The sequence below is a fragment of the Octopus bimaculoides genome, chromosome 11 (genome assembly GCF_001194135.2).
Source record: "Octopus bimaculoides isolate UCB-OBI-ISO-001 chromosome 11, ASM119413v2, whole genome shotgun sequence".
NCBI lineage: Eukaryota > Metazoa > Mollusca > Cephalopoda > Octopoda > Octopodidae > Octopus > Octopus bimaculoides.
In genome coordinates, this window is record NC_068991.1 from 485,809 (window position 1) to 496,379 (window position 10,571).

A 10,571-nucleotide genomic window follows, 5' to 3' on the forward strand; every position below is an offset into this window, starting at 1 on the left:
TCAAAGCTTCAAGATTATCCATTCACAGTATTTTCACTTAATCCTGCATTATCTCAAAGCTTCAAGATTATCCATTCACAGTATTTTCACTTAATCCTGCATTATCTCAAAGCTTCAAGATTATCCATTCACAGTATTTTCACTTAATCCTGCATTATCTCAAAGCTTCAAGATTACGATGATGTGATTTCATTTATTTTAGAATAACATAAGGTGGCAAGCTGACAGGGTGAGCAACCCTGTAAAGGCCTCTGTCATTAACTCATCTACCACAGGTAATCAAATTAGGTGTCAATCATTTATAAATATTGAATTAGAGAATCAGAATGTGTTGATGGTTTGACTAACATTTCAGATTAATTGTAATGTTACAATATGTGATTGTGTGTAGATGACTGACTGGTTTTGTGGAGAAAACTGTTTAGGGTGAAAACACGGCTCAATAAACGTATAAAGAGAAGTCAGTTGACAAAACTGTCTAACCTTGGGATGAGGTGGACATAAGTGCAGTATGGCTGATTGATACTCAATTCCTGTGTTGTCAAGTGAGACTTGTTAAGAGGATTTATTAGTTGAATAAAATTTTGAAAATAGGTTGACTAGTAATTAAGATGATCTAATGAAGTGACTGTTAATTGAAATGGTCCTCTTGGGTACATGACTAGGTGACAGTTCAATGAAAAATCATTTGCCATCCTTTTGTCTCTGCTACGAAATGTTTACAAACCCATGTTCCACTGTCTTTTTTACTTTCAGTATTCGGCCGTCAACCAAGTGAAAGGGGAAGTAATCAAGTCATTATCTCTATATTACAACACTTTTGTTGATATCCTTGATTTAAAGGTGAGTTCAGTTTTATCCACACTCAAGCCTCAATGCTGAAATATGGTACCTGGCAGGTTTAGTTTATTGTTGTTGTTAAAATTCTCAATGGGATTGATTTCTTGACAATTGTTTAGTTAGATTAATTATAATTGAAATATTCCTTATAAAAAAGAAAGAAGCTAGTCTAGGTTATAGTTGTGACATTATAGAGGAGAACATTTCAAGCACTGGGCTGTCAGGAAGAACTGACTGATTGTTGTGAAGTTTATCCTGGTCTACAATATTGACAAACGCTTACTGTACCACCCACTTTAACACCATGGCCATCACCATGCAGTCAATGACAACCTTTACTGTGGCCTAGTCTCCCATAGTCCCAGTAACTCTGTGATTCCGAGGCCTCTCCTTTACCTCAGGGTGGTCATTGACTTCAGTTCTCAGAATTCTGGCAATGAAACCAATAAAAGTCCAGACCACTGACCAACCTCTACTGGTTAGCTTTTCTATGTGTGTTTTTAGGATGTTGAGGCTAAATTTGGCAGTTTGTATAAAAAGAGAAGAGAAAAATCACAAACACCCCCATCCAAAAACAAAAGTATTCTAAGAAAATCAAATCATATCGACTAGATTTTGGCTAAGAGATAACAGTTTATACAAAGTATCTCCTCTCAGCTTTCATCACAGCCTAAAAACGCGTCTGGAACCTGGTGCATGCATTTCTTACTGTATCCCTGGGAAGATCTTGGAGCACCTCTTCAATCTTGGCCACCAGTTCAGTCTCTGTGTTGCAGGCAGACCAGTTGGTGTCTTTCTCAACCACACCCCACACATAGTAATCCATAGTAATCCAAGCCAATCACATGAAGAAAGGTGTTCACCTCCATTTTGAAAAACAATCTCGTTTCGTTAAAATGGAGGTGAACACCTTTCTCCATGGGATCAACTTGAAAAATTGTTAAGATACTTGGATATTTTCCCACTCTTCTTAACATGATACCAATGGTAGCCTTAATTCACAGCTGTAAGATATTTTTATTGAGCATCAATTAAAATTCTTTCTGTATTTATGGTTCACTGGGAAATGTTTATCTAAAGAGCCAGGAATTTGTTAAATATGGGGAAGATTTTTATTGACACTCAATAAAAATATCATATCGCTGCTTCCCCAATAAGAAGTACACACACACAATCACACACGCACGTGTACGGGTCAAGTAACTTGCAAAAGAAGAACCTTCTGCTGAGTGTGGGTGTAATGTTGAGGGCTGGTTTTATGCCAGATGTTGAAAGGTTAACGTACAATGGAGGGATAGGAGGAAAGCTACAAAGAAAGAAAAGTGATGGTGGTGATGAAATGCCAAGGCATATCCTCAAGGTAGAAAGAAGGTGGGCACGAGAGAGAATAGGGACAAGAGATAGGAAAGTGTGTGTGGGGAGTAGGTAAGTTTGCAAGAGCATGTAAAGAAGGAGAGAAAGAGAGAAAGAGAGGGGGAGATGAATTACAGTGAATGGTGAAGAAAGGGAAAGGTTTGGTTAATAGTGGATCTCAGTCTGGTGGGGGTGGGAGTGAAGGAAATGGACTTGGGTCAGTTTCCTTTAATGAAAAACTGATTTAATTAGGGTTAGAACTTCAAAGTGAACAACTGATCATTATTGATAAAGAATCTTCCTTGTTCTATTGCCATTGAAATCTCATTTCTCTTGTTACAGGATCACATTATTCAGCTGCTAACCACGATGGGTGCTTGTCAGATTACTCTTGATATTGTAAGTCATTCTTGCCGTTTCTTTCTTCAGCTGTTTTGTTTAGTTTTTGTTTTTTGTTGATGGGAGAAATTAATATTTTAATCCAGTGATTAGTGATATATTTCAGGTGAAAGAAAGTCATATATATTTAAAGTTATATAAAGGGAAATATTATATTTTGTTGTCTGTTTATTGCAGAGCTCCAACTATGATCTGACAAAGAACTATCTTGATCTAATAGTTACATATGTTTGTATAATGGTGATTGTATCAAAGATAGATGACAGGAAAACCATTCTTGGTCTTTACCACTTGGGACATGAGTTCCAGCATGGCAGTGGGTAAGTTGTCTTGTTAAACTATTCAGATATAGACTACTATGCATCTACTTTCACTATTTATCTTTTATTCTCTCTCTTTCTCTCTCTCTCTCTCTCTCTCTCTCTCTGAATATATATGTATGTATGTATATTTATTTATTTAGTTAAATACAGGTATATCAAATACTATTCAACAAATTTTTGACAGTTGTCTTGCTGTTGATGTCTATTGAGGCAGAAACATGTCCACAAATGCCCTCTTATCTCCAAACAATAAACCTTTCCTGTCAGTTTTGGAGAAACTCTTGAGATTACCTGGTCTTCTCAAATAGAGGTGAGCTTAATTACCAGAAGACGTCCAGTGATGTAATTAGAGATCTACTGAATAGTAATAACTGGATTAGTCACAGTTGGAATGGCTTGCTTGATGGGAGCTGACCTCAGCTGAAACAATGACAATGTCTAATAAGTATTTATGAGGTAAACCGAAGGCCAGAAATCGATGAGAATCATTGTTAACACTGTCATACAAACTGATGTCATTCTATTCTGCAAAACCATATCTGGCCATGGGGAAATGTTATCTTTCCTGGAAACAACAGATGAGGGTTGGTGACAGGAAGAGCAGCCAGCCTTAGAGACTCCACCTCACGAAACTCCACTTGACCCATTGGAAAGTGGACATTAAAGTGATGGTGATGATGATATAATAGCAGAACTGGTTACATGGCAGATTGGATGACTTGTGGTAGTTATGGCTTTTAACATTCTGCTTTCAAATCCCAATATGGTCAGTTTTGTTTTTCATCCTTCCTAGTTGATGAAATATCTACCACTTACACTGGGATCAGTTCTATTGACTTTCTCTCTTCTTTACAAATTTCTGCTCCTCTCTCTCTCTCTCTCTCTCTCAGAACTAATTCAACCCACTTTTGATTCATTTTTCCAATGTTCACAGAGAACCAGCATTTCCTCGACTTGGTCAAATGATCATTGATTATGACCCTCCAATGAAGAAAATGGCAGAAGAGTTTGTTCCACATGCCAGAGTAAGTTGTACTTTTTCAAAAACTAATGTTGATTAATTGTTTGTGTTTATTTTTTGTTTTGTTTGTTTCTCGGGGACACCATATCCTCATCAGTCAAGCATAACAAACATTATGTCTTCTGAACTGAATGACACCATATATGTACATCCCTCCACACACACACACACACACACACACTCTCTCTCTCTTCTAACTTAGTAGCCAACTTACTGCTCTAACCATGAATATATTGAAATATTTCCATCAATTTCTTCATATTTTCGAAAAGCTTTAACTGAGGAAGGTTTTCATGATGGATGCATTTCCTATGAAATGTTACACAAACCTGAAACATATATATTAAATGATTTCAGAATATCGCTATTTTGGTTTGACTTCCTTATTACAACTGATATATTTGTGTATTTTGGCCTGCTTCATCTCTGACCATCGTTATGTGTTTTATTCTTGGATACATTGATGATCCCAGAGGCTTCTTTTCTATATTTCTTCTTTGGATCATTAATTATCAGTAGATACCAATAAATAATCTGAAACATGAAGACCCTGTCTTATCTCAAACAGATCTCTATCTTGTCTATGATTATATCTTATTTAAAGCAAGCATTTATTTTATCTAACTCGTGTCTTATTTCAAAGTGATCTCTGGTTTAAATCCTAACATTGTGCATTTTTGTTTGATTCCCAGTTTTTGTTGCCAGCTTTACTGTCATTACATGTGATCTATCCTCGGAGAAATTTACCTGCAGATCAGATGAGATCCTCGCAAATCCTCAGTCTCCTCTCGGAACCTTCAAAGTTAATGAATGTGCCAAACACTGATATAGTGAGTTACACTTTTTATATTTCACCATCACCACCACCACAAATAACAATGATAATAATAATAACAATAACAATAATAATTTGCTGCTGTCAAATTTGTCTTTTCTAATTCTGGGGTGGAGGTCATAAAATAAAATACCAAATCAAGTATTAGGGTTGATTTAAATGCCTGTTCTCCTATTCCCCATCAAATTTCAGCCTTTGTGCCTTTGTAAAAACTTGTTGTTACTGATGTTGGTAATGATGATGATTGCTGATTGATTCCATTGATTATTTACCTCCTTCGTTTCTTTCTCCTTCAGATTCAATGTGAATATCTATCTCAAGATGTCATGGAAAGATGGATCATCTGTGAGTAAATTATGTTTAATTACCTGTTAAGTACCTAACTAGTTCTTGATTACCTATTCATTAGGTTGCTAGTTGTATGTAATATTATGTTACCACTAAATTAAAGAATGTAGTCCAAGATACATTGTGTTTGTTTATTAAACAGGTTGGTCATGTCTGAAATATCTTTGCTCTTAATTCTGCTCAGTCATGGCTGTTCTGGGCTAAACAACAACCAAATTCCATATTATTGCTAATATTATTGAGAAGCTCATTACCTTTTAACTTTGTGTGTGTGTGTGTGTGTGTGTGTGTGTGTGTGTGTGTGTGTGTGTGTGTGTGTGTGTGTGTGTGTGTGTGTGTGTGTGTGTGTGTGTGTGTGTGTGTGTGTGCCATGTGTTGTCATAGTTGTCATAAAAGATATCAACTTCAAACACATGAACAAAATAATATCATCAGGGAATAATAAATACAGCTAACGTTAATATTTCATATCTTTTCCAGTTGGCTTGATGCTTTGCTATCAGCGTCTATCAGAGCCCCAACCATGGGACTTATGGAAAACAGCTCTCCAGTCTGGCTACATTGTACAACTATGCAGAGACGAGGTACTGCACATCCATAGTTATATTGCTGCTTTCTTTGACAGCCTTAAAGGGTGAGTGCTAATCCTTATAAACTCCTTCATACTTGTTACTGATCTCCTGTTAATTAATTAGTACAATGGGCAGAGTTAAACGTTGGCCTTGTCACTCCTTTATCAGATGTATGAGTGTGCCTGTGTGTATGCCAATTATGCACTACATACTGACTAATGACTGTTCAACATCGTTCTTTTGATCTCTTTCAGACAACATATACAACACAAAAGAGTGACGGAAGTTAAAGATTTCCAGCAACATGCACTTCAGACATCGTAAGTCTTGTCTCAATGGTTTTACTTCAATATCTTTCTATATCTGTTATCCCACTTCATCCCTTAACTCCATCATCCCCTCGTCCCCACCATCCCCTCACACCCACCATCCCCTCATCTCTGTTTCACTTCTATCTCTTTCTGACATTAATTGCACCTTGACCAGTTCTGCTGTTTAAAATTGAAACTATTTACGCGTGTGTGTGTGTTTTTGCACATTTAAAATGTCTCCAGAAAACCACTAATAAAACATTGTTTTCCTTTAGACCTGGTCTTCATAGAGAACGAAGGAAATTTCTAAGAACAGCTTTAAAGGAATTAGCTTTGATTTATACGGATCAACCTGGATTATTGGGACCTAAAGTAAGTCTGAGATAATTCTATATTTCCACCTCTATTAATAATTTCGTTTCTTGGTAGTTCACCTACCAAAACCATTCTGCTGTTGCTGCTGTTCTTGCAAAGAAAGCAAAATGAGAAAAGTTTCAGGTGTTTTGTGATAATATCCCAGAACAGCTTGGCTCTTTGTACCCAGACTGATTTATCGTTCAATTTGAGGAGGAAGAAGAACAGAGGTCAAGACCTCTTGTAAGGATTCTGAGATTGATGGAGAGAAAGAGAGGAGAAACGAGGTTTCCCTCAGAGCAGACATTTGGTCCAAATTCTTGCAACAAAATCTGCTCTGCAGGATATGGCTTGGTTGATTAATAGCTTGATAACGTCTACATTTGGAACTCTGTGTGTGTGTGTGTGTGTGTGTGTGTGCGTGTGTGTGCGTTTGTGTGTGTGTGTGTGTGTGCAGTGCAGTGCAGAGTAGTGCAGTGCAGTGCAGTGCAGTGCAGTGCAGTGTGACTCTATCTATAATATATGTGCCTACATAAGACAAAGAACTGACTGAAACAGTCTAGCAAAAGTCTAGTCAGCTTCCACATAATAATAGCTGGTTTGATTTTCATAAGATTCCTTTTTTTCCGTTTAATATTTTTGGGGTGTTATACAAACATCTTGAAACAGAAGTAGTCCAAATATTTTCTTGGTATTCTTTTTAACCCTTTGTTATTCCCGTTCTGATAGCATATTGAGGTGTAGCAGTATAGCACCCAAATTCTTTATGTAGAATTTTTTTGTTTTATCCACAGCTGTCACCTCTCACTTGCAAGTCTTCTACATATTCTGGCATTCCACAAGACCTAACTGAAGTTAAATTAAGGCTTGGAAGCAGAATTAAGATATTGTCTGTCATTTGATGCAAAGTAATTCAACAACCCCAGTCTTCAGTGATGGAACATTACTAGTACCAAAACAAACTTCCTTATGTAACTGTTTTTTTAAAGATTAATGAAATTGCAATAAATTGCCAAGGAACTTTTCCCTAAAATCTAAATCCAGCTTCTTTACTTTTCTGATAGTATTTGGAATGTTTGGGAAGAATGATGATTTGAAATGTCATCTCCTGACTAACTTCACAGCTCTCCCTTAGTTATATGATGTTTTCTAATGAATTAGTACCAATTAAATTATAGCTTAATTTCATTTTGGTTCAGCAATAATCACTTATGTTTTGTCTGTTCGTCTAGGTTTTACTTGTGTTCCAGGCCTTATCAATGGCTCGAGACGAAATATTCTGGTTACTACGCCATTTTGATAATCCGCCTTCAAAACGCCATAACATAAAATTATCTCAGGAGGATTTCATAGATCGGTGAGTTCAAACCCTAACCCTAACTCCTCCCTACCTTCGGTGTCTTTTGTTCCCTACTTTTGATTTTTAAATGTAAACACTGGAATGAAATAAGAAATATCAACATGATCTTCATAATAAAATTAGTGGTCTCTCAATATTCAAAACTGAATCAACAGGAAATCTTCTGTGTGGTTGCTCAACCTGCTAGAAATAGTAACCAAGTTCACTTTAAAGAATAACACAGGAAGGACACATTAAATAATGGAGTTTCAGTTACATTTTGAATACAAAAGATGATCATGCTAGACGACTATTCGATGCTCCTGGGCATCAAATAGCAACAATTATCCCTTGTATTAATTAGTTCTCTGTATTTGACTTTTCCAGACAAATTCCTGAATTATTATTTTACATGGAAGAATTAAAAGGTAAATTCATTCCTACATTTTACTTAGTTCAATTTTCTCTCTCTTATCAACATTTCCAATAATAGTTTTCATATTGAAAAGTCTTTTATTCTTTTATTGATTGCAGCCAGTTGACCATAGTTAAGGGGCCACCATGTAAAACAATAGCTCCAGTGGTAGCACTCACACTCTGTGTCACTAATTGTTATTGATTACACTATACTGTAAACATTACCCCCTTTACCCTGTAAACTCTTCCTTTATAAACCAAATCCTGCCCCCCCCCCCGCTCCATATCAGTAAGTCACCATTTACTCCAGGTGACCCCACTAAATCTATAACAGTTGTATGCCCGTTTCTTCCACACCAACTACAATAATGTATTGGGTATTTTATTGTAATCACTTTTATCAGAGCAGCAGACATTTTCAAAATATTGTTTCATTCTGTCAAAGATTCTGATTTTGTTCCATAGTTAAGTTTGCTTAGAGCATAACTTGAATATACAAGCATTGTGATTTTGTTAAATAGGCAGACAAAATGTTTTGTGATATTTCTTTAGGTTTTATATTCTGAGTTCAAATCCTGTGGAGATGAGTTTCACCTTTCATCTTCCCAGAGTCAGTAAAATAAGTCACCAGTTAAATACGGGGTTTGGCACAATCAACTGTTCCTTTCCCTCAAAGTTTTTCCTATGTTAGAAGCATGGCAGAATCGGTGGAAATGCCTCTCAGTATTTCTCCAGCTCCTTATACTCTGAGTTCAAATCCTTTTAAGTTTAATTTTGCCTTTCATTCTTTTGGGGCTTAGTAAAGTATCCGTCGAATGCTATTAACCATCCCCTTCTTTTGCTTCCAAATCAGAAACTATTATTATTAATCTTTGGGGTCATCACCCCCAGTTTTCCTTTCAACTCCTTTGGGCTTGAGAAAATCACTCCTAATCAAAACTGAAATTGAATAAATCACCCTCGAACTCTATGTTGATAGCATCATCATCATTAATGTTATTATTGTTATTCTCTGATACCTTGGGTCCTTGAAATAATATAAATAATTACATTTTGCAGCCCTAGTAAGGAAATATAACCAAGTGATCCAGCGGTTTTATGTACAATATCTCTCTGGCTATGATGCAGTCTTACTTAACCAGCTGATACAGGTAAGCACTAAAACAGTCTTTGACATCTTTCTCAAGTCTATGCACAGTATTCTAGTGTTGATAGACAAAAGGTAATCTCTCACACACACACACAAGGAAAATAGGGATGAAAACATCCAATCTTTCACTGGTTCCACTGTTAAATACCCAATTTTGTAGAGAAAAACCTTACAAATCACATGGATGTATATTAAATTTATAAAAATGAATAGAAAATGGAGATATACAATTGTCAGTTCAAAAATTAAAATTTATTAATTTTATATTATATATGCATAATACTGTGCATAATAATATTATATATGCACAGTATTCTTGTGTTAGCAGACAAAGAGTAATCTAACACATACACACACACACTGGTTTTCTCCCTATGGATTTTGGTTTGGAGATGTTCAGACTAGGTACCAATCGACTTCATTGATCTAACCAGTCTGGTCATGCGACCTACAAAGGAGATGGGCACTGTCCCTTCTCTGACAACTCATTAAAACTATTAGTAACAGAATGATAAAAGATCTAAACACCATATTTAATTAATTCAGTTGGTTTATCGAATCAAGACAGTCATTAGAATTCTAACACCTCCACCCCCTCTTGCTCCTCTCCACTCCTAACTCTCGCTTACCATTCCATATTCTGTTAACTTTAATTGTTCTTCCTTGAAGAACTGGTCAACGTGTCCTGAAGACGAATCCGTGATTTTATCATCCATCTACAGCACTATATCTGCTATGTCTATAAAACAAGGTAAGAATTATTGCTGGACTTGTTTGTTTTTCTTTTTGATTAACTTCCATAAAAGAACATTGGTACTTAGAGTTACCATCTTTTGGAACCTCTTTGACTAAGAACATTTTTCTATCTTCAACCAGTATGTAGATTATTGACAAATTGGATTTGCCATGGTTTGGCTCTAGAAATCTTTCTTATTGCAGTGTAACAATAAGGAATTCAAAGAAATTCCTAAATTAATCTATATTAATATATATTTTACTCCATTTATTTTTTAAATTTTCTACCCATTTTCAAGTAATTTCAAGAATTAGTTTACCTCAAACAAGAAGCTCATTAGGTTTTTATACAATGTTTTTCTTTTTTATGGTCATCATCATCATCATCTTCTGAGATTTTGATTCTTTGTTTATATTTTTTACTATTTCAGTGGAAAATAATGACCTTTTTGATTTCCGAGGTGTTCGACTAGATTGGTTTAGGCTTCAGGTAATTCCTACAAACACTTTCTCTCTCTCTCTCTCTCTCTATCTCTCTCTCTCTCTCTCTCTCTCTCTCTCTCTCTCTCTCTCT

General features: G+C 35.9%; 1 protein-coding gene across 4 annotated transcripts in view; it reads left to right on the forward strand.

Moving 5' to 3' along the window:
- LOC106881844 (membrane-associated protein Hem) overlaps nucleotides 1-10,571 on the forward strand; it is a 60,586-nt gene that overhangs the window by 16,850 nt on the left and 33,165 nt on the right. For all 4 annotated transcript variants that reach the window (XM_014932355.2, XM_014932358.2, XM_014932356.2 and 1 more), the window contains exons 3-16: nucleotides 757-843; nucleotides 2,536-2,592; nucleotides 2,770-2,912; nucleotides 3,850-3,940; nucleotides 4,629-4,766; nucleotides 5,068-5,116; nucleotides 5,600-5,753; nucleotides 5,946-6,011; nucleotides 6,278-6,374; nucleotides 7,589-7,713; nucleotides 8,083-8,123; nucleotides 9,172-9,263; nucleotides 9,932-10,013; nucleotides 10,429-10,487. In XM_014932355.2, the coding sequence (XP_014787841.1) occupies nucleotides 757-843; nucleotides 2,536-2,592; nucleotides 2,770-2,912; nucleotides 3,850-3,940; nucleotides 4,629-4,766; nucleotides 5,068-5,116; nucleotides 5,600-5,753; nucleotides 5,946-6,011; nucleotides 6,278-6,374; nucleotides 7,589-7,713; nucleotides 8,083-8,123; nucleotides 9,172-9,263; nucleotides 9,932-10,013; nucleotides 10,429-10,487 (1,281 nt within the window). The remainder of the gene's footprint in view (nucleotides 1-756; nucleotides 844-2,535; nucleotides 2,593-2,769; nucleotides 2,913-3,849; nucleotides 3,941-4,628; nucleotides 4,767-5,067; nucleotides 5,117-5,599; nucleotides 5,754-5,945; nucleotides 6,012-6,277; nucleotides 6,375-7,588; nucleotides 7,714-8,082; nucleotides 8,124-9,171; nucleotides 9,264-9,931; nucleotides 10,014-10,428; nucleotides 10,488-10,571) is intronic.